Here is a 24,347-nt window from a genome sequence, read left to right on the forward strand (position 1 = left end):
TGAATGCAAATAAACTAAAACTGAACGCAAGTAAAACGGAGGTAATATTCTTTGGAAAAAATACTCATCCTCCTTCGGACCTGTGGTGGCCTCCTGAAATGGGCCCACCACCTTCCCCCGGACCCTATGCAAAGAATCTGGGAGTAAAATGGGATGAGAATCTCTCTTTTTCCTCTCACATACAGCAGGTCACTACTGGATGTCTCCATAAACTCAGAAATCTGCGTAGGTTTCTTTCTTTTCTTCCAGAAGAGTGTCGCAAAATGGTAGTCCATGCGACAATTACATCCAGATTGGACTACGCAAATGGCCTTTATCTTGGCCTACCTAAATATCTGGTGCAACGCCTTCAGATTGTGCAGAATGCGGCTGCGAGACTGATAAAGCATATTCCTTTTAGACAGCATGTCTCTCCGCATCTGCGCGCACTGCACTGGCTCCCAGTGGCAAGCAGAATAAAATTTAAAGTTCTCACCCTGGCGTTTAGAGCACTAAAAGGGACGTGCCCCAATTACTTAAAAATTAGACTCCCTCGCTACCATCAGGATAGGCGCTTGCGTTCCAACTCCCTGCTTCAGCTACAGGTTCCACGAGCAAAAAAAGCTAGACTTGGGGGCAGGTCCTTTTCTGCCGGCACGGCGAAACTTTGGAACGCCCTGCCCTCTGCCATTCAATCCGCTACGACAGAATCTAGCTTTAAGAAGCTTCTAAAGACCTGGCTCTTCTTGCAGCAAACCTAAGCAATTCCCCGTGCCTCCTTCTCCGCTGACTTGCTTACTTAGTGCCGGGACACCTCCTCGTGAGGTAGCTGTTCGCGCTCTACAAATATCAGTATTATTATATTATTATTATTCTCTAAAAGGCCCGTCTTTCCAACCACTCCTGCAAGTTATGACTGCCAAACATGTTGCTTCTCTTACGTATGCAATTGAGGCGTTGAGAGGAAGAGCTGATCAAATAATTGATAATGCTATAGCAGGGACATACCGACCTGTGCTTAATCTTCCTCGCCATGCCTCTCCTGCTAAAATTCGTCTTGAGTTTGCACTTAGAAAGCAGAGCATTAACAGCTTGGGTGCTTATTTGAAATTTAGCTATAAACTTAAAATAATCCAAGACCTAGTCCAAGTTCTATTGTGTGGAAGGCCATAATTGACCCAAGAAACACCGTTGCATATGATCATCTAAACCTGGCTATAACTACCTTTAAGGCAGAGGATCTTTGGGCCTAAACCCTCACACAACCAGCTTTCAACAGAATCATAAACTCAACAAGGAAAAAGATCTCATCCCTTATGGACAAAGCTGTGTCGACCAAGAGAGCTCACGCATGGATGGTAACAGGTTCATACGGCCTCCTTAAATCTCATTCGTATTTAGGGGCCCTGTTTGGCCTAAAGTTCAAGCTTAATTTGTTAAAACTTCGGCTAGGTGATTTTCAAACAAGCTTTAACGCCCCTGTGTGGAGGAGATCGTCTGCTGGAATATTATGTTGGCTTTGTAATTATCACATGGAAGACATATGTCATATCGTCTGTACCTGCCCAGCTCTAAGGACGGAACTGAAAGGGCTGTTGTGACAGTTCCTCCTAAGAAACAGCATACGCATGTGCCGGCAAGCGATTATAGCCTACCTACAAGGAGAGGACGCGATGTTCTGTGGGAAATTCCTCAAGCTCATGTGCATTGCAGATTCAGAATTAGCCAGCCGTGGTCCATGCAGGTAACAGCGGTGGGGGCAGGGGGGGCGCGCTGTGGGGGGATTTCGAGGGACAATGCCAAGGGAAAATTAAATAATTCGGCATCGTCCATCGAAATCACCCCCAACGAGGCCCCTCCTCCCCACCGCTGTTACCTGCACGGACCGCGGCTGAAGTTAGTAAAGACAGTGTTATGGAAGGAGGGATGGATGTTCATACATCGCGAACGATTTCAACGCGTGCATTTACCACGCGTGTAAAACATCGCAATGACCATTACATCGGCATTTTTAACAACGCACGGCGTTTCAACGCCAATGCGTTGTTTCCTATTGAAAGTACAATACCTCGCACACAGCCAAAGCGCACGCCATTACAACGCATGGTTGTTTCGAAACGCATGGTTATTTTGAAAAAGCGTGATCCCGCCTCTTACACCCGGAGCCCACTGCCCCCCCCTTCCCACGACGCTGATACTTTTCTATTTTTCTTTTTTTTTGTTTGCGGCCAATAATTCTACAATTGAAAAGCGTACATTACCTCAATGTTTCCCTTCACCTCCCTAAAAACTTCATGGGGTGGTATAAAATGTGTCGGACACCGTGTTTCCAGCCATTTGCGACACCATTGCTTATTAGCTATTATTATCTTTGAAATGTATTCTGGCTGTCACGTCGTTGCAGTCTTGTGAGCCGCTGATTGTCTGATCATCTGCCAAGGAATATATAACGAACGACGTATTTTAGTTGTACTCGACATCATGTCCAAACAGTATGACAGCCATCTAGTAGACGACACCGATTCACTTTTTGTGACAGTTACCAGGGCAATACAGCTACCTACTGCAAGTACCTTATCAAACACCACGTTATAATGCTTCATTGCCCAAAGCCCTAAGTGACAATTGTGCATAGGTTACTGTTTATGATACATTGATTAGCTTATTGCCTCAGGTTGATAAATGATGTCTTTTTAGAAGACACGGGCACTGGTGAATTTGTCATCTTTCACGTGCCCTTAACTGAATTGCAACAGAGCCCAGCCTGTCCATTAAGGCCCCCTAAGAGCCAGTGGGATAGAGAGTACCAGTGTTTTTGTATGACATACTGTTTAATTCTATAATTTCCCTATCATTTCTTTTTTTTTTTTTTTTTTTTTAAACCGTTTATTACAAAATTAAAAAAATATACAAAGATGGGCCTACAACCTTCAGGCCGGCCGCTAGCAAGCAAAAGGAGCATGTGATACAAACAATAGCGCGCATGCCGCGGCAAAGGGAAATGCACAGGAGTTAGAAGCGGTGGTAGCCACGCCATCCGGACCCCACATAACGGTTTCATTTTAATATGAATAACAACAAAAAACAAATCCACAAGGCAACCCACAATCGGAAACAGCAGCATGCGCTCCCCTAGAGGGGGGACCCTACCAATCCATAGGAGTATCAAGGGGGGGAAAAGGTCAAGACGGGGATTAGGTGGACTCAGTGCCCGGAACCGGGGAGATAAACTGGCTAAGGGGACGGGGCCGGTGACGGATCGGGCAATAACGGCGGGGTACAGATTCCCCCGCGGTAGGCGTTCCAGGGGCCCCATACGTTCACCCATGTCCCAGGCTTACCTCTCGCAACATACACCACCTTTTCCCGAAACATGCACCAATCCATGTTATCCTTCCATGCCGAGACAGTCGGCGACCTCTGGGAACCCCACAGTTGAGCAATGTCGCGTTTGGCCACCATATATCCCAGAGTCACCCACCGCGTCTGCGGCACCGAGTAGTCGGTTGGCTCCCACACATTCAGAAGGCATCTCCTCGCTTCGGGCAGCAGCGACACACGCGTAACCACCCGCAGGACCTCATGCACACCACACCAGAATCGCTCCACCTCCGGGCATTCCCACAAAATATGGAGGAAGGTCCCCAACGAACCACACCCACGCTTACACAACCCGTCCACAGCATAGCCCATACGCAGTAGCCTTGGCCCCGTAACATAGACCCTATGGAGTATCTTGAGCTGGACGAAGCGAAGGCGGGCCGGTATGGCCACCTCTTTCGGGGAGGCCACCGCAGATACCCAGTCCTCGTCATCCAGCTCCAATCCATCGGCCACCCATGCCTCACGAAGGTTAGTCAGCAGTCCCGAGCGGTCATTGATAAGTTTTTTATAGATTAATGAAATCGTGCTGTCCGGTACATGTCCATCTAACACTCTATCCTCCAGAGGGGAATACTCCGGGATGGAGGCAACGTCCGGGAATACGGAGCATAGCGCATGACGGATCTGCATATACCGAAAGTACTCCCTGTCCTGCAACTGGAATTCTGTCTGTAGCATCTCGAACGTTTTGAATCCCCCCCTCGTCCAGAGATCACCCACCCTACTGATGCCTATCATGTCCCACTTCTCAAAGCCCTTCGAGGTCCACAGGGAGCCCAACTGCTCAGATGCGTATAGTGGCGCCGCCCGGGTCAAACGATCTTTCCACCCCATCGCCACATTAGCCGTGTGCCACACTCATACCATGACACGCGTGGGGCCCGTCAGACGTGCGTCAAGCGAGCTGGAGTAGAGCGCTCGGTTATAATCACCACCCGGCAGTAACATCTTATCCATTTCAAAGGCCGGGTTTAGAGCGGGCCCGTACAGGCCGTGATTAATCGCAGCCAGCTGGGAGGCCCAATAATACCGTTTGATATCCGGGAGGGCAATCCCCCCGTCATACCACGGGAGCGTCAGCTTCGCCAGGGCGATACGCGGTCTACCTTCCCAGAACAGTCGGCGCTGCAAACTCTCCACCTCGCGAAAGTAGCGCGCCGGGACGACGTCCATTGTGTTCTGCAGAGCATACAGGAAACGCGGCAGCGACATCATCTTAAACAATGCCGCCCGGCTGAGCGGCGAGAGCGGCAAGCGCCTCCAACGCGCGACATCCTCCTTCAGGCGCTGGAGGGGGGGAAGCAAGTTCTGACCATATCGGGCCTCCGCGTCCAGGGTAATGAAGACACCCAGGTACCGAAATCCCCGCGGGGCGATCTGGATAGGACAGCCCCGCGGAAGGATAGGATCCTCCCCAGAGAGAACATAGACGCACGATTTAGCCCAGTTGATGACAAGGCCGGAGTTAAGACCAAATGAATGCAATACATCAACCAGTACTATCAGTGATTTACGTGGGGAAGCCAGGTACAGGAGAATATCGTCAGCGTATAGAGATACGCGGTCCTCATACTCGGGGGTCCAGCGGAGACCACGAATAGAAGGTTCCCACCGCAGCCACTCCGCCAGGGGCTCCAAGGCGAGCGCGAAAAGGAGCGGCGATAACGGGCAGCCCTGCCGCGTGCCCCTGCCCAGCTCAAACGGAGCCGACACTCTACCGTTCACAACCACCTGCGCCAGCGGGCCAGAGTACAACAATTTTACCCAACTGATGAATCCTGGGCCAAACCCAAACTTCGCGAGCGTCGCCCAAATATAAGGCCATTCAAGCGTGTCAAACGCCATAGTGGCGTCCAAGGACGCCAAAATGGCCGGCTCTCATATGAACGGGACACGTGCGAGCACCCCATGCAAACGCCGCAGGTTAAGCGCTGTATTGCGATGAGGGACAAAGCCGGACTGATCCTGGTGAATCAAGTCACACACTACGCCGACCAGCCGATTAGCCAACACCTTGGCGAGGATTTTGGGCTCCGCATTCAATAGCGAAATAGGCCGATAGGATGTGACCCGGTCCCGTGGCCTCCCCTCCTTATGGATAACCACGATAGTAGCCAGACGCTGGTCTAGCGGGAGGGAACCCGCCGAGTGGGCCGCGAGGAACATAGCACGGAGATGCGGCGCCAGCGTATCCGGTCGCAGTTTATACAACTCGTTGGGAAGACCATTAGGACCCATGGCCTTGCCGGAAGCGACCGAACGTATGGCGAGGGCAATTTCTTCGGAAGTTGGAGCGGCGTCCAACGACACTCTGTCCTCCTCCGAAAGGGAAGGCAGCGCGATATCCCTGAGCAGGGCATGGGAATCCTCTTCAGAGCGGGAGGACACCGGGGAATACACCCCACGGAAATAGTCTGCAAAGCAGGAGACAATTTCTTCTGGTTCAGTGACACACACACCATTCTGTTTCTCAATCAACGGGACAACTCGACTTGCTCTCTCCTTTTTGTCCAGCCACGCAATCAATTTACCAGCCTTATCACCCACATCATACAGTACCACCGAGGCCTTCATCTCAGCAATGGCGCCCATGACGTCTTGCAGAGTCAGATCCGTGGGCAAATCCGGGGCATCAGGGGGGCCCTCAGAGGACTTGTGCGGTCCGCCGGGAGATCCCTTCTGGAGGGTATAGCGGTCCATGATGTTGGCCTGATGTACGGCGCCACGCCGGGTCGACTTGGTCTTCGACCGATCTCCGTCTTGTTTCGTGGCCATCGCCACGGGTCACACACCCGCACCAGCTACGCCGTAGAGGGCAGGCAATCAAGGCCACGAGCTCCGGGGGGCCACCCCAGGTCGGCGGGGCGGGTCACAGCCGGCAGGCAGGCAGGGTCTCCCAGCGAGGCCACACCAACACAAAGAGCTCAGCGATCTCACTTGCAGAGACGGCAAGGGGGTGCGAAAGTGAAAGCGAAAGTGCGGGGTACGCGACTCGCCAGGCCCATCCCGCCGTTGTTGTTCACTTTGCCACTGGGTCACCCCCAGCGCAAATCCGGGGTCCGGCGAGAAGTGGGCCGCAAACTTCAATCGGTGCTCACTCCGGTACCCGAAGTCCGATTCGAGAACGGGGAACGGGTACCACCTCGGCTCAGGCTCACCGACACAGTCCCCTCAACCGAGGCAGGATGAAGACAGGATAAACGTAGGAGGTTGCGGAGGTCCTCGGGAGCCTCGCACCTACGCGGCCATCTTGGTTGCGCGCTAGGCTCCTCCCACCCCTATCATTTCTTTATTTTATTTTCCTGCTCTGTTCACGAACAGGCCAATGACGTCACCATACGTAGTAACCCAATTAATGTCCACTGTCCATAAATACATAAATAAGTCATATCACGCTGTCACAATACGTAGTAACCCAATTAATGTTCACTGTACATAGTAATGATTAACATTTGTCCTACCCAATGAATTTTCATTGTCCCCAATTAATATTCACTGCGGAAGAGGACAATGACGTCACCATACGTAAATAAGTAATAGCACGCTATGTTATCAATATTACTTGTCAATATTACCGTATTGTCTGTGCCCAATTAATGGTAACTGCGGAAGAGGACAATGACGTCACCATACGTAAATAAGTAATAGCACGCTGTGTTGTGTTGTTAATATTCCAATAAGTAATAGCACGCTGTGTTGTCAATATTACCGTATTGTTCCCAATTAATGTTAACTGCGGAAGAGGACAATGACGTCACCATACATAAATAAGTAATAGCACGCTGTGTTGTGTTGTCAATATTACCGTATTGCCCCACGTCACCATACGATCAATATTAACGTATTGGCTCACGTCACCATACGTCCATAAGTAAATGTCCCACGTCACCATACATCCATAAGTCACCATACGTAAATAAGTAATAGCACGCTGTGTTGTCAATCTTACTTGTCAATATTACCGTATTGTCTGTGCCCAATTAATTTTAATGCGGAAGAGGACAATGACGACAATGACGGCACCATAAGTAAATAATTAATAGCACGCTGTGTCAATATTACCGTTGTAATAGAACGCGCGATGTAACAGCATGCGCGTTGTAATCACATGCGTTGTTTCGTAATGCAATGTTAATGTTCCCGCGATGTAAAATGTGCGTTGTTATGCACCCGCGATGTTCGCACATCGTTGTAATGGGTGTTCACCTGGAAGGAGTATGCTGCATGCGCTTTCTGATTGCATTGTCTTTCCATGAATAGATATCTTCTTCTTCGGGCCCCAAGCTGGAGGATCCAAAGTCAAAGTACTAATCCCTTTCTCTCAGAAGAATCGCCATTACATTTTAGTCTTGGTAGTGTTTAACTGTAGTGTTTTTAATATGATTCCTTGCTAATCAAGTTATGCACTAAGCGCCTTTCCTTGAGCATTTGGCCTACCATGATTTTTGTAATCACTGAAAAAGAAGAGTCGCATAAGGGCAATTATTATGTTTTACTCTTTGCAGTTTTACTTCTTGACTTCGTAGGATGATGATTTGCAGTTCAATTTAAGCCCTGATCACCCTTACATGAGTATTATTACAATTTTACATTAGTAAGCCGATTATGTATGACTCTTGCACCTCTGTATGGTGACCGGGAACTCATGTCAAACCCCAAGCACTTTTCTAATTAATTGTGTTATTCATTTTCTTTCACACTTTACTGTGGGGGGTGTGAACACATGTTGCAGTAGCAAGATTTTGACGAACATAGGTCCTGAAGAAATCCGTGGGTAATATATCCGTATGGCTGAAACATGTCGACCTTAGAAATAGCAGTCATTTGCTTATACTGCTATGTTTTGCACTGTTTTTAATAAGGGTGTGTGGAGTTTGTTTAATTAAAGAAGTGTTTTTCTCCCCACAACTATTTTTAAGATTTCACTCACCATATATTTTTTGCACTGCACAATTCGCAGAGGATCATCAATTATAGACACAATTGTCTCTCTTTATTGTGAGGTCTAGTTCCACCTATTCATTTGAGTAAGAGAGCTTCCCATAGAGGCAGTCTCTATGATCAAGAGACAGGCCTCTTAATTGGGTGGATGACCAAATGATAATACTGATCATGGTAAAAAGATTGATGGGAATCCATCCTCTGCTCTTAGATTCTATGTGTTGATTCCTTATATATACATCCTTGTATTCTTGTGCTTCCTTCTATTGGACCCCCAGTTCTTATTGTGGTTGATATAGACCGGGAACTCATGTCAAGCCCCAAGCACTTTTCTTCGTGTATGGACACTAACAAAGCATCATCATGCATGTGTGCTGATTCTCTGATTTGACTTCTCACTTGTTGCGTGATGAATCTTGCATGTCTTATATCGTAAATGTACTTTAATCCTTTTAATCTGGTACTGGTTTTGGTGATTACATGTGATAAAATCTTTCGAAGGCTAAGGATACACATATATGTACATCATGGATTTTATTGCATGAGGTTTTAACTTGTGAACTTTTGACTAAATTTTAAGTTTTAATTAACTGAACAATAAAGTTTTAATAATAATAATAATAACTTGGACTAAAAAGACAGTACAAATGTACTAACAGGTTAAGGAATATGGTAAAAGAAACAAGAGGTGATAATATTACAAAAAACGTCTAAGTGTCTGGCACCTTACAGAAAGTACGTAAATGCAAAGAGAGAGGCACCACTACTCCAAGAGACAGGGTTCAGTCTTAGACTATCATTCTCAAATAATTTCCCTTACAGAAAGTGTAAAGTTCTCCCCCAAAAAATTATTTATAATAATATCCTCATCATTAATTATTTCAGGTAAAACAGAGTGTAGCAAATTTATTGAGATTATCAAAAGGATTTATGGTACTTAAGAATTGCCTATTAGACTAATCCTTGCACAATTTGGGTAGCACAGGATAAAATCTTTTGGAGGCAATTCGACTAGCAAGGCAAGTATGGACCCTTGAGATATCCCCGGGGATCACCAACCGAGCGAAAGTGCGATAGTGTACTCATAGTAAGTTTTACTGAGGTGGAGCTGCGCGCCCTGTATTATACTGTCACCAAGTCCTCTGAGGAGCCACAGAAATCGGTTTGTTCAATGCCTCACCGGTGACAGCTTCCGGAATCTTGGTGTTATTTTGTACATCTATGACACATTTCATTCATTTAAAAAATCTTGATTTCAGTTGCCACAAATCGTCCTTCAAGCCGGTTTATAGTGCCTTAGAGCAGCTCCATATACGTTGCTGATGGAGCTTCAGGGGTAGCCAGTATACCCTTTGGACCCGCGAGTTCCTACAAATGCGAACCACGTGAACTGAGGGCTCCTGTGCCAGTCTGCACGGATGGCCTTACTGGTCTGTACTACCAGTTAAGCGGTTGTAATGATATGCCTTGAGGGAATGCAGTCAATCCTAAGCCGTACCAGTTGTCTTTTTATGGCAAAGGTGAGTGAGTGGTTGACTTAAATATTCTAGTCAATTCGAAAAATCGTATAAATTCTCTACTATGTTTGCATAGGCCAACTGACGAAGTTCCAATCTGCCAAGCTGTATTGAAATTATTTTTGCCTGTTTTATCAGCACCTTTGAAAGTTGGTTGTTAGGGAGGAAGCTTTCCCTTAGATCTTAAGCTTCTAGGCACTGAAATGCCTCTTGTAAATAGGTGTTTCAGGGAACATAGCTTTTTTTTTACTGTCCAATAAAATATGTTTCAGGGTGCCTTCCACTGCCACTTTGAGCTTTGTACAGAACACTACGGGGCAGATTTACTAAAACCTCACTCAACGCAGGGCAGGAGGCAAAACATCTGTGTGGTGTTGCGCGGGAAGGAGAGAGCAAGAGAGCTCAATATTTACAGAAATATGGCACTCTCCTCCCGTCTCCCCAGAGCCGGTGCTGAAATTAGCTGCCCCGCGCCATGCACACATCTTCGCATAGTGCATAGTGCCTGAGTCTAGCATAGGTGTTATACTAAGAGGATAGCCTTCCAGTACAAAATACTACACTAACTTTAAACTGTTTCCCACTATGTATGTATACTGTACAGTGCAGCACATATACAAAGTGGGATAAGGAAGGAGAAATTAAAGCATTTCTCCGTCGAAGGGGCATATTATCAAGCAGGGCGCTAAAATTATCGCCGATTTAACGGCAGAAAACTGCCGCTAAAGCGGCGATAATGGGCTTAATAATATGCCGCAGAGAATTCCGATAGAAGCCCATGTTGACACCAGAACATGGGCTTCTATTGGAATTCTATAACGCATTTTAGCAAGCCCATTAGTGCCGCTTTAGCGGCAGTTTTCTGCCGCTACAGCGGCGATAATTTTAACGCTGTTTCATGATAATATGCCCCATAGTTCCTACTTGAAATGGGTGCTATTTTCTGACACTGAACCTGTCTAGTTTTTGAAGTAAATAGGACTTAACGTCAGACAGCTTGGGTGGTTGTATGGGAACGCCAATGCATCACCCATGGTTTGCCCCCTTGGCGCTCAGTAACGTGCAAAGCAGCACTTAGCGCTGCTTTGCTTTATTTAGCGCTGGAAAGTAAACCAGTGAAAAAGATTTTGCGTCACTTTTGTGATGCAAACACGGCTTAAAATCTTAGCAAATCTGCCCCCCAGAGTCTAGCCTGTAGCGTTAAATCTTGCATTGTTTAATTAATTCAAAATGAATTTGAGATGTCGCTGTCGAATCTGGGAAGTGAAACAGGTGGCCATAGCATCTGCATTGAGCTCTGTCTAGCCAGCTACTAGCTTATTTCTGAAAAACAGAGCTCCAAATGTGATTGACATCAGAAATGTGCTTGTTATTACCTTGCATTAGGCTGACAGGTATGGGCCTGTTAAATGGATTAAAAGCTTCTGGAAGGCGAAAATCAATGCTGTAGCAGTACTTTTCAGCATGTTTAGGTTGCTTTCGTAACAGCCTCTTTCCTTTAGCCAGACACCCACATATTATATGATCTAACTCTTTCCATTTTCTCCTTTTCCAAATAACAAGTATCCTTTTTAAGGAGGTTCCGACCAAAGACCATTATTCGTATTCGTCTTGCAGAACTTCACCAAAGTACCTAAAGATCTTTGCAGACCAGTGGGTGTTGCATTTAGTAAGATGCTATTGTCTGCTTATTGCAATGCTTCAACTGCTGTTCCTGACAGTGCTTAATTTGTAAAGAAGTAAGTGGCAGGGCCCTTGACAGGAGGCAACTGCAGTTTGTGACACCTATTGCCCTTGTCAGAGCTGTCAATGGCAATGGTCTGGTGGCTCAGTGGACTAATGCATCCACTGCAGGGGCCTGTGTTCCTCCTCATCGTCATAGGTTCAAATCTTGGTGGGTCCACTCAGCCTTTCATCCATTTGTGGTCAATAAAATGAGTACCGTTGGGTAACAATATACATCTGTTGTTCGGTGCCAAGGTGCCCTGTTGCTGGGGTGAACGTGCGCTTTACAAATACACATGTTATGTTACCAACATAACTGCTAACCATCACACTGCTACAGGTGTGACAATTCAGACTATTCCATGCTTTAAAAATGGCTTGGGTGGTAGGTATTAGTAATTTTTACATTGTATTGATCAAATAAACAGCTTTTCTTTTCATGACCTCTAATTGAGATATCCAACGCCACCATGTGGCATATTGTCAAAAGTCCTGGTGATGACAATTAAGTGCCAGTGCCGAGCACCGGAAACCACCGGCTCAAATTATGCACTGGTTCCTGACATCATTGTGGGGCGCGCTCTTGCAGTGGATAGCGTTGCGTGACTATCTATCTGCCATATAGAGTCTGAATAGTAGGGGTGTCAAAATGCACCCTGCTGTAGCCCCATATTTGTATACATTTTTTCAGTTGCAACCCAGTTAGTTTAGACATTTACCCACTTATCCGTATAGATGCCAACAATTTCCTTAAAATGAATACTCCACTTGAGTAGCATTTGTCAGACCTATTGAAGGGCATGATAAAGTCGATCAAAGTGGTATCGAGTTGCAGGCCTTGCCTAGACATTGCTTGCTCTGTCAAAGACCTCAATCAGAATATATTGTCTTCTATGGAGTATCCCTGTCTAAAATCATTTTGAGTGGTTGGAATGAGCCCATTGTCCGAATTCCTGGCTTACACTTTTGGCCAATCCCTTGCCTTCCACCTCCAGCAAGACAATTTGGTGAAAATGTTTTGGCTGATTTTAGGGGTCCTTTTTATGAATGGGCACCAACAAAGAGCCTCTCCAGCTGTCGGGAATGGTATTATTGAGTGAGCAGTTCTTAAAGAGAGGAAAGAGAAGGTCTACCATTCTTGCGTCCCCACTTTAAAAATCACTTTAGGAATTCCACTGGGGCAAGGAACCCCTAGTGCACGCATCATCTTCATGACATCAATTACTATTTGACATGGTAGAAACAATTTGGTGGATCTACTGGGTGGTCCTTCTGGTGGGTGCTTTGTGTCTTTATCTTCAAGAGTAAGTTCAGGAGTAATGACATATAATTGTTTGATTTAATTTGATCATGTTGTAGGGGAGATATTTACACTTGATGACTGACAGATACTGTTACCTAAATGATTTCCTTTTATTTATTTTTTAAAGTAATATCAGAATTGTAAGGCCTTTGTTGTATGAGGTAGCTATTCAGTTTTCTTTTCTGGGACTGGATTTCGGGTCCACAGGCATTTTGGTCATTGTAATTTGCTCCCTTGGCACATGGTTTATCTTCTATGGCAAACAGAAATAATAAAGATTTTAGGACAGTAGGCCAGTCAACATTGGGGGTGACACTTATCTATCTGTGCACGTCACCCAAATATTCTTTCATTACGCTCATGAGGTGATCGCATTTGTCCATGGACCACTTGACTCCTTCAACAGGCTCTACTTCTGCCTGAGTTCCCAGGAATTTCACCTGTTTCAACTGGTGCCGCTTTGCAGACAAACTGGCACATGCATCAAGCTAGGTTTTTGGGAGTCCTTAATTGCGAATATTAAGGATTCGCAATGAAGGACTCGCAAAATCCTATGCATGTAGGAATCGCTATAATAATAGCGATTCCTACACATTCCTTATTTGCGTGTCTCAAATTGCGAGTCGCAAATAAGGAACAGCTTCCCATTCATTCCTATGGGCCTACAGGCCCATAGGAATGAATGGGAAATTGCAAGCGCAATTTGCGAGTAGCAATAGGTACTCGCTAATTGCGCATGCAATTTCAGGGTGCAAGGGTGTCAAAAGGACACCCTGTTGCACCCCTGGAATTGAAGTGTGCACATATGTTGCACACACACATGCCCTTATATGAAACTTTGAAAAATGCATAAAAGTGCTTTTTTCAAAGGTTTTGCAAATTACCATGAAGTTCAACTTCATGGTAATTTGCACACCCTATTAGCGAAATCGCAATTTTTTTTTACTTTAATGCATTGCATTTAAGAAATCTCAATTTGGGATTCCTTAAATGCAATTGCAATTTAAGTAAACGCAATTTAGAGATTACTTAAATTGCGAGTTTTGCATTTGGGATGATGCATCCCAAATGCAAAAATACCGGTCGCAAAGGGACAGATTCTGAGAATCTGCCCGTTAGCGACCGGTTTTTGCTTTGATGCATGTGGGCCTGTATCTTCAGACTCGTTCTTGTTCCCCAAGGGTGAGCCCTATTGACTCTTTGCCTCCAGATTATCGCCCAATGTGATTCCTTTGGCCTGTGACACAAAATGGGGTTCACTGTTAACATGGACAAACTCCAATTCTTCCACATCAAAATGATTTTTAGGCTGCGATTCAGAACTGATCATTTGCTCAGGAGGGCCCTCTTCCACAGGGACTAACTCAGGAATGGTCGCCTCAACTCCTTGCCCTGTGCAACAATGGTATTATGGAATCTCCTAATACCATATTCGCACTGTGTCTCTGGTGGAGACTTCTCTGGAGCAAGATAGCTCTTTCCAAAGTTCCCCTTTTCCTGCCATTTATGTGTGTCTTTTTGTTTTCTCAGTCTAGAGTGGGCCTGTAGCAGGAGGGAGCTACGAGTCTGCATTACTACCTACTTTATTTTCCTCAAAGGTACTATACAGTCGTCCTTGTTGTTTTCCTTTTGTTGGGGAAATGGATTTGGTAGCCTTGGCTGGCAAACGCATGGGAAAAGAGCAAGGTAAGGCCAAAATTGCATGCGGTGGCACAATAATCATACGCTGGAAAGTTGGAGAGTTTCATGCTTGGTTGTGCTTCCTGGCAGAAGTGTTTTAAAAGACATGGATGGACCGAAGGGCATGCGGTATATGGTCGTCATCCACACCTGGGGCGTTAGCCAATTGAACTTACACCCCCTGGGGACCCAAGCAAACCATGCCAGTCCCCTTCACCAGGCAGCCCCACCAGTGCTCCCTGCCCCCTCTCACTCAGCCAGCCGGACGTACCAGTGGCCTCCGCTGCTGGACGTCCACTGCAAGCTAAGGGGAGGGTTTGGGAGGGAGCATCAACAGCAGTGCCTGGCAATCTGGGCAATCTGGGCAATTAGGGAACTGGAGAGCTCTAGCTGACCAGGTGAGAGCTGATCACAGCACAAGCCCCCTGGTCGCCTCTGTGAACCTCTGTTAGCCTCCTGAGGCTTTGCCTCTGCCTATCCCACTCTATGCCTGCTCAGGGCTTCAGGAGCTTTCACTGGATTGTTCCAGGTCGAGCAGGTAATACATTTTTACTTGCTAAATCTCCTCTAATAAGCCCAAGTTCCCAAAATTAAGGCACACAATCTTAAAGCACTAATAGGCCAAAGTTACTTAGTGGGCTCTTAATATGTCAATGTGAAAACAGAATGAGCCTTCTGATCTAGTTAAAATAATGAGCGTTACGTCAAGTCGGGGGACTGCAATCTTGTGGATAATAGAACAGTTGCAGTGTTGGTAGTAGGGCAAACCACTGCCCAAACCACTGACCATTATCAAGTCTATTTGCATAATGTCACGTCCCGGCGTAGTTAGCGGTGGGAACCACACATGAGGTGAGCGTGTGCGAGTGAGTGCCTGGGTATTGTGTTGGGGACTACATCTCCCAGAATCCTGTAAGGGGCGTCACCCGCCTTCTCTCGGACTGCCTTCATAAGCTCCGCCCTGGGACTGCTCGGGGCTTGTCAATCCAGTTACTTTGTGCAACTACGTTTGACCCGCCGTCCTCGTTTCCAGAACTACTCGTCCCGCTGATATCCAGCTGAGACCGCCTACACTCCGGAGCAGCCTCTCTGAACCGGAACCTAATAGCTTCATCACGCGCAGAGCCGCGCGTCTGAAAACCGTTACGGGGATCTCGAACTCGAGACCGCAACTAAGTTCGCTGCTGTTTGAGACAGCTCTGTGGCGGAGAGTCTATTTCTGCACTTGCACTAAAGTGCTCGAGTATTTCAAACTCTCCCGCGCATTTGCGCGTCATTGTATATTTGCATCCTGGTTCGATAGGGTGCTCCTCGGCGAGCCGTTTGAAAGGCTCGGATCCCGTTTTTGTTATATAACTTTCTTGGCCCCAAGGAGGGGACTTCATGAGCCGTTTTGTAAGGCTCGTTTTGTTTTAGGAGTACTTTTACTCGCAACATCAACAGGCAAACGTCTCCAATTGGGATTGAAATCGTGTGAGCAGCCTCTGCCACTACTGGGTTCCTGTCTATCTACACGTAAGCTGATCTCTGTGCCTGGAGTTTCCTGCTCTAGCGAACCACCGACATGCAGAGCTAAGTACTTGTCCTTTTTATATTTCAGAGGGAGTGTGTTTGCATGCAGTCTGATGGGTTTAACACGCTTCAGGAGGTGATTTAATATGACCCTGGAATAGAGAACCCTGACCCAGGCACTGTAAGTGCGTGTCTGTTGTCCATACACATATACCACTTCCTTATTGACTGCTGTTGGTACATATGGTGTGTTGTGCTTATTTCTTGCTGCAGGGAACACGGGGTTTAGACAGTTGGAGACCCAGAGCCGGACCACAGTCTGTTACCTGTCCACAGAGAGTCATTTGCTGCTGTGCCTTTCTTGTTTCTTTTGTCTCTTTTTTCCCTTTCCCCTGTTGGGGAGTTGTCCGGTGAGGGATATATATATAAGTACTCCCGGGCTGCTCCGCAGTGGGGACAGGGTCACCTGACATCCTTCATCGCTCCCGCTGTGTCCGGCTTGACAGGTTAGTGGTAATCTGCCTACGGTCTGACAGATTGACAAGCCCACGGTTACTTACAGCCTGAGCGATGGATACCTCTACCATCCTTACTTCAGTGTTAGAAACTATGACCGTCTTACGTCTAGAAGTAGGCGCATTTAGGGGCGAGAACCTTTTGTTACGGAACGAGTTGGGTTCCCTGAGACAGGAGGTAACGGGGCTTTCGAGAGCCCACCCTACGGGGGGAAGGGGGGGAGGTTCCTATATTAGAGATTGGACACTGCCACCACCTGCCACTGCTCACACTCCTACCAGGGTTACCCCCCAAGCCCAGAATAGGGGAGTCCCGGGTGCAGAATCCCCTTCAGTGCATATTCTTCAACCAAGCCATCTACCCCTTGCACCGCCAGAGCGATTCACGGGAGACCCTAGGAAATTTGGCATATTCCTGAGCCAATGTAAGCTGCACTTTATGTGCAAACCCGCAGTGTTCCCCTCTGACCAGGCCAAGACTGCCTTTATAATGTCCTACCTGGGAGGTAATGCGGCCAGCTGGTCCCTTCCCTTGATAGAGAGAGATGACCCGGTCCTGTACAATTTCACTGACTTTTGCTCGGAGATGAGTAAGTTGTTTGGCAGGAAGGCGCACCACTTATCTCTTGATCGAGAGTTTCTCACTCTTAAACAAGGGTCACAGGACCTCCTCACCTATATTACTAGCTTCAACAGACTCCTCGTTGAAACCAATTGGCCTGTGGAAAAAAGGACCTCCATGTTTTACCAAGGACTCAAGGGCGAACTGAAAGATGTTTTAGCACAAGTCGTGCACATGCCAGACACCTGCGAGGAACTAATCAACCTTACCGTTCAATTAGACCATCGACTCCAAGAACGCAAAGGAGACCGGTACCGACCTGAGACATGGGCCTATTTACCCCGTCCCAAGTCTGTGGTAGAAGACCGCTCGCCTGCTCCTGATGGAACAGAACCCATGCAAGTGGGTGGAATAAGAGGACCTCTTAGCCAAGAAGAGCGAGACAAAAGAAGAAAACAGAGGCTGTGCATGTACTGTGGTAAACCTGGACATTTCATTAAGGAATGCAAGACCCGGGCTCGACTTGTGACTAAAGGCACTCCAGGGAGCCAGACCCTACCGGTTGTCGGCTACTCTGCAGGGGATGCGGGAGACTAAACCTCTCAAACAAGACCGAGACCCCTTGTTTGAGACCCTGGGAGGAAGCGGTCTCTTCGATGGTGGCAAATACCACGCTAACCGTAGTGGCTCACATAAACCTATGTGTGTCACTGGAATTACCCTCTGGAGACACTATTATGGTACATGCCTTGCTGGATTGTGGGGCTACCGGCAATTTCATAGACCAACAGTTCGCCCAAAGCATAGGTATCCCGTGTGAAAAGAAACAGAAACCGGAACACGTTAAGGCAGTGGATGGTTCTGCTCTGACATCTGGGTTGATACGGTTCCATACGCAGAAGGTCCTGATGCAAGTGGGGATTCATCACTATGAGTACATCCAATTTGATCAGATTGATGCCCCCCACTTCAATCTCATTCTAGGGATGCCATGGTTAACTTATCACGATCCCTTAGTACAGTGGGCGGCTCGCACAGTATCCATGAATTCCGTGTTCTGCAAACAGCATTGTACCAAGGACCTGATCAAACCACCGGAAGTCGTCCGAACCCCTGCGGGGTTACTCACTATGGGAGTGAGCAGTAAGACTGTGTGCTGTGCCTCTACATTTCCGGACGAATAACGACAGTTTCATTCCGTCTTCAGCCAGCAAGAGGCAGGGAAGCTACCCCCGCATAGAAGCTATGACTGCGTGATAGACCTACAACCAGGAGCCCTTATACCATGCAGTCGAGTGTATGCCCTGACAGAAGCAGAAACCACGTATTTGCGGAAATACCTTGACGACTTGTTGGCCTCCGGTTTCATTCGCCCTTCTACCTCCCCCGCCTCATCACCGCTCTTTTTTATCCCTAAGAAGGAAGGAGGATTAAGGGCTTGTATAGACTATAGAGCCCTCAATAGAGTGACCATAAAAAACAGGTACCCCTTACCCCTGATACCTGTTCTATTGGATCAACTGAAAGGAGCCAAATTCTACACGAAGCTAGACCTAAGGGGGGCATACCATCTAGTACGGGTGCGCAGCGGGGACGAATGGAAGACGGCCTTCCGGACAAAGTTTGGGCTTTATGATTATCAGGTCATGCCCTTCGGACTCTGCAACGCACCCGCCGCCTTCCAGTACTTCATGGATGAGGTACTACGAGGGCTATTGGATGTATCCTGTATCGTCTACATAGATGATATTCTCATTTACTCCTCATCTATGGAAGACCATACACGCCATGTCTCGGAGGTGTTGGACCGACTACAACGTTTTGCCCTATACGCCAAGTTGGAGAAATGTCTCTTTCATGCCACTGAAGTGGAATTTCTAGGATACATTATAGGCCCCAATGGGTTGTGTATGGACAGCAAAAAGATCCAAGCCATAGTCCAGTCGGAATCACCTCCCAACGTAAAAGCCCTCCAGAGCTTTCTAGGGTTTGCTATTTTTTACCGGAGGTTCATAAAGGAGTTTTCCCGTATTATCCAGCCCTTCACTCACTTACTGAAGAAGGGAGTTAAGTTCCTGTGGACCGATGCAGCAGAGCAAGCTTTCCAGACCCTCAAGAAAACCTTTACCCAGGCTCCTGTACTAAGGCACCCTGACACATCTCTGCCTTTTGTGTTAGAGACGGATGCATCCCATTATGCCATCGGAGGCATTCTCTCCCAACGCCACCCTAGTACGGGACAATTACATCCTGTAGCTTATTTCTCAAAAAAGCTAACCTCATGCGAGGTAAACTACAGTATCATGGACAAAGAACTTTTGGCTATAAAAGGAGCATGCGAAGAGTGGAGATATTATCTCCTGGGAGCCAAGCATACCGTAGAAATATTTACAGACCATCGTAATTTGCTGTTTCTGAAAACTGCAAGGGCGCTAACACCTAGACAACTCCGTTGGTCATTGTTCTTTTCAGATTTTGACTTCCTCATCAAATACCGTCCAGGACCTCAAAACGGCAAAGCTGATGCCTTATCAAGACCTGCCTCCATACCCGAAACTAATCAAGTTCTAGAACGTGACCTGCCTGTGATCCTGCAGGGAGCCTCTTTCCCTGATTCTCTCTTGGCCTCCGCCACTACTCTCGAGTTTTTGGACAAGGTAAAGGAACAACTAGGAGATGTTAACATCCAAGCGTGGATCAAAGAAGACCCTGAGCACCGTAAAATCAGTAACGACTTTCTGTATCATGATGATAAGTTGTATATACCGAATGGCCCTTTGCAACTTCAAGCCCTACGATGGATTCATGACTCCACACTGGGCGGACATCTCGGTATACAAAAAACTATACAAGCAATGAAAAGATATTTCTGGTGGGCAACCTTGCCAGCAGATACAACCACCTATGTCTCTGAGTGTGCCATTTGTACCCAAGGGAAAGCGCAACACAAAAAAACCAAGTGGTTTGCTACGAAACATCCCCGTACCTCCAACACCCTGGCATACACTGTCCATGGACTTCATAGTGGACATGCCTTCCAGTATGGGACATAACACTATACTGGCCGTAATCGATCACTTGACCAAAATGGGACATTTTATAGCACTATCTAAATTACCCTCATCCGCAGAACTGGCCCAAGTGTTTTTGCAACACATCGTACGTGCTCATGGAATCCCGGCGGTGCTCATCACGGACAGAGGGACCCAGTTCACTTCAAGATTCTGGAAGGCTTTATGTGACACTATGAAGGTAGATGCTCGCCTCTCGTCTAGCTACCATCCGCAGACAGACGGAAAAACAGAGAGGCTGAATCAAACGCTAGAGCAATATCTTAGATGTTTTACATTACAACATGAGGAGGAATGGACCAGGCTTCTGTGGTTGGCTGAATTCGCCTACAAAAACGCCGAACATTCCTCCCTAGGGTGTTCCCCTTTCTTTTGCTTAAATGGTTACCACCCTAACATGTTGCGCTTTGAGAGACCTGCACAGTCCAAACACCCTACCATACACGAGCACCATGCACATCTCCGTAGAGTGTTACAAGAGGTAAAAACACAGCTTAGCAAGGCCCAACTCCGGGACAAAAGATATGCCGACAAAAGACGTACCCCAGAACCTTCTTATGGGGTGGGAGACAGAGTATGGCTTAACACCAGACACCTGAGAATGAAAGGGAATACGAGACTAAAACCAAAGTTTGTAGGACTATATGTGGTAGATAGACTAATAAACCCTGTGGCTGTTAGGTTGCGACTCCCTTCTTCCTGGCATATCCATCCAGTCTTTCATGTGTCATTGCTACGACCCTGTCTTCCTCAGACCAGATTGCTTCGAAAGCCCCAACCACTAAACATTGAAGGGGAGGAGGAATACGAAGTGAAGCGTATCCTTGACTCCAAATTAATTCGGGGACGGGTTCATTATTTGATTGATTGGAAGGGATACGGACCTGAGGACCGTTCCTGGGAACCCAAGAGCAATCTTTACTGTCCAGACCTACTCACACACTTTCACAGGCGATTTCCGTCTAAACACGGCGGACCGTCGGGACGCCGGTCATTGAGAGGGGGTCCTGTCACGTCCCGGCGTAGTTAGCGGTGGGAACCACACAAGAGGTGAGCGTGTGCGAGTGAGTGCCTGGGTATTGTGTTGGGGACTACATCTCCCAGAATCCTGTAAGGGGCGTCACCCGCCTTCTCTCGGACTGCCCTCATAAGCTCCGCCCTGGGACTGCTCGGGGCTTGTCAATCCAGTTACTTTGTGCAACTACGTTTGACCCGCCGTCCTCATTTCCAGAACTACTCGTCCCGCTGATATCCAGCCGAGACCGCCTACACTCCGGAGCAGCCTCTCTGAACCGGAACCTAATAGCTTCATCACGCGCAGAGCCGCGCGTCTGAAAACCGTTACGGGGATCTCGAACTCGAGACCGCAACTAAGTTCGCTGCTGTTTGAGACAGCTCTGTGGCGGAGAGTCTATTTCTGCACTTGCACTAAAGTGCTCGAGTATTTCAAACTCTCCCGCGCATTTGCGCTTCATTGTATATTTGCATCCTGGTTCGATAGGGTGTTCCTCGGCGAGCCGTTTGAAAGGCTCGGATCCCGTTTTTGTTATATAACTTTCTTGGCCCCAAGGAGGGGACTCCATGAGCCGTTTTGTAAGGCTCGTTTTGTTTTAGGAGTACTTTCACTCGCAACATCAACAGGCAAACGTCTCCAATTGGGATTGCTATCGTGTGAGCAGCCTCTGCCACTACTGGGTTCCTGCCTATCTACACGTAAGCTAATCTCTGTGCCTGGAGTTTCCTGCTCTAGCGAACCACCGACATGCAGAGCTAAGTACTTGTCCTTTTTATATTTCAGAGGGAGTGTGTTCGCATGCAGTCTGATGGGTTTAACACGCTTCAGGAGGTGGTTTAATATGACCCTGGAACAGAGAACCCTGACCCAGGCACTGTAAGTGCGTGTCTGTTGTCCATACACATATACCACTTCCTTATTGACTGCTGTTGGTACATATGGTGTGTTGTGCTTATTTCTTACTGCAGGGAACACGGGGTTTAGACAGTTGGAGACCCAGAGCCGGACCACAGTCTGTTACCTGTCCACAGAGAGTCATTTGCTGCTGTGCCTTTCTTGTTTCTTTTGTCCCTTTTTTCCCTTTCCCCTGTTGGGGAGTTGTCCGGTGAGGGATATATATATAAGTACTCCCGGGCTGCTCCGCAGTGGGGACAGGGTTACCTGACATCCTTCATCGCTCCCGCTGTATCCGGCTTGACAGGTTAGTGGTAATCTGCCTACGGTCTGACACATAAGAACAACATTGTGGACTACTGTCAGGCCTAACATGTTACTGGATCAGCCTTATTGGATGACAGAGAACAACTATTAACTTTCTCCAAGTGTTAACTCTCAGCATTCTTGGTTTGATTGATCCGCTGGTCACCTAAATTACAGTTAGTCGTCATATTGTGTTTTGACCGTCTTTCGATTGGATGAGAGCCACTGGCAAAGCACTTTCCTTGTATTAGCCGTAAGTACCACCAGAGTAATTCTAGGAGATTTTCAATCTCTGGTGGTGGTATATAGGCACAGCGGTGCCCCCCCCCCCCCCCCATTAGGGCACAAGAGCGTCACCCCCCCCCTGAAGCCAGTGCAGCAAAAGAGAAGAATAAAACGGTAATAAAATGAACTACCGTTTTATTTTTCACTGCTCCCAGCCCAAGCAGTGTTTGGGGGCGGGGCTGCTGCTGACTGGCAGCAGGGGAGTGGTGCTCACAGCACCAGTTTACACTGCGCAAGTCACTTTGGCCAGCTGATTTGCGATGGCCAGTCTGACATGCGCAGGAGGGCAGGCACAGGCCTCCTGTGCCTGCTGGCGCATCGAGGCAGCCCCCTCCAGCCAATCCGGGCTCTGCTTTCATGCTGCTCATCTGCAGCATCGGAGCAGCATCAGGATTTGCAGAAGCCGGTTGCCGGAGGCTCCACGAGGTGCTGTCTCACTGAGAAAGAAGAAGAAAGAAGAAAAAGACGGAGGAGAGAGGAACAAGGGTAAATACATTAAAAAAAATGTATTCTCTTTTTGGCCCCCACAAGGTTTGGCTCTTGGTCCCCTCAATGCCCCTCCAGTGGTGAGGGTCTCTGACTGCCACTGTATAGGCATGGAGTACAACAAGTTTCTTCCCTCACTACCTCCTCTTTAACATATAGTAGATCCCTCTAATAGCAATCAGCAGGAGTTGTGAGATGCACACAGGCCGCACCTAACAATAGCTTCTTTGGAAAGAGGTTGTGCCGGGCCTGCCAGAGTCAATCACAGTCGATTCCAAATGACCTTTTTTTAGGTTTTGTGTTGAACAAGTGTTTGCTTCCCAGAATTGGACTACAGAAAGGCCACCACAACACCTATTGCTTTTTGGCGCTACCCCAGATACACAAGGCTGTGGCAGAGACTGAGGCAGCACCACAAACTAAATGGAGTACCAAGCATTAGATTGGTAATATATATTCATTTCTCCTCGTTTTTTGCTCTTTCCATGTACGCTGCATTCGAAGGTGCAAATCGCCATTATTAATTGCTTATGTGCAGGAAGCTGTCTGTTCCTGCGCATGAACAATTGTCCCTGCAGCGTAGGCCTCCTTGCAGCACGGTGGCAGGGTATCTGCATTAGCGCTAGGCAGCTTTTTTTGCACCAGAGCTTGGAGAAACATGGCGCATCCCTTCATTTTGAAAAAGTCAGCATGTGGCGCTGCCAAATGTGGCGCAGCTCTGCACTCCGACATTGTATTGTAAATCTCCCTCTTAGTTTGCACACAGCAAATGGGAAAATATGAAAGAAAACTGCAATGCTGCATGTTCGAAATATAAACGAAGAATTACCCTAATTGTTGGCATTACGGGTTCATTGTTATGCAGTACTTTTCCTTTGAACTTCGGCCATCAGAATGTCTAAAAATAATGTGCATAAACTGCATAATAGATTTGACTTTGTTTTTGTTCCAGCACACAATGTTCACCGCTATTCACAAGCATTATCCTTTGGAGGACTGGAAACAGTTTGCAGCCAATCACCCAGAATGCCTTGAGGTACGTACGGTGCACTCAAGAACATATTTAGCGACGAGTGTAATCAAGCAAAGCCTTAATATATTCTGTTCAAAATGTGCCTAACAGCCTGCAGCGTTGTTCAAATCACTTGTTTGAAAAGAAGAGAGATGGCAGA

The 24,347-nt window shown here is 47.3% G+C and overlaps 1 protein-coding gene across 1 annotated transcript in view; it reads left to right on the forward strand.

The window, feature by feature from the left end:
• Window positions 1-24,347, forward strand: part of GMPR (guanosine monophosphate reductase) — a 337,850-nt gene that overhangs the window by 120,584 nt on the left and 192,919 nt on the right. The window contains exon 3 of the mRNA XM_085607036.1: window positions 24,128-24,211. Coding sequence (XP_085463162.1) covers window positions 24,128-24,211 — 84 coding nt within the window. The remainder of the gene's footprint in view (window positions 1-24,127; window positions 24,212-24,347) is intronic.

The sequence above is a fragment of the Triturus cristatus genome, chromosome 5_2, assembly GCF_964204655.1.
Source record: "Triturus cristatus chromosome 5_2, aTriCri1.1, whole genome shotgun sequence".
Classification (NCBI taxonomy): Eukaryota; Metazoa; Chordata; class Amphibia; order Caudata; family Salamandridae; genus Triturus; species Triturus cristatus.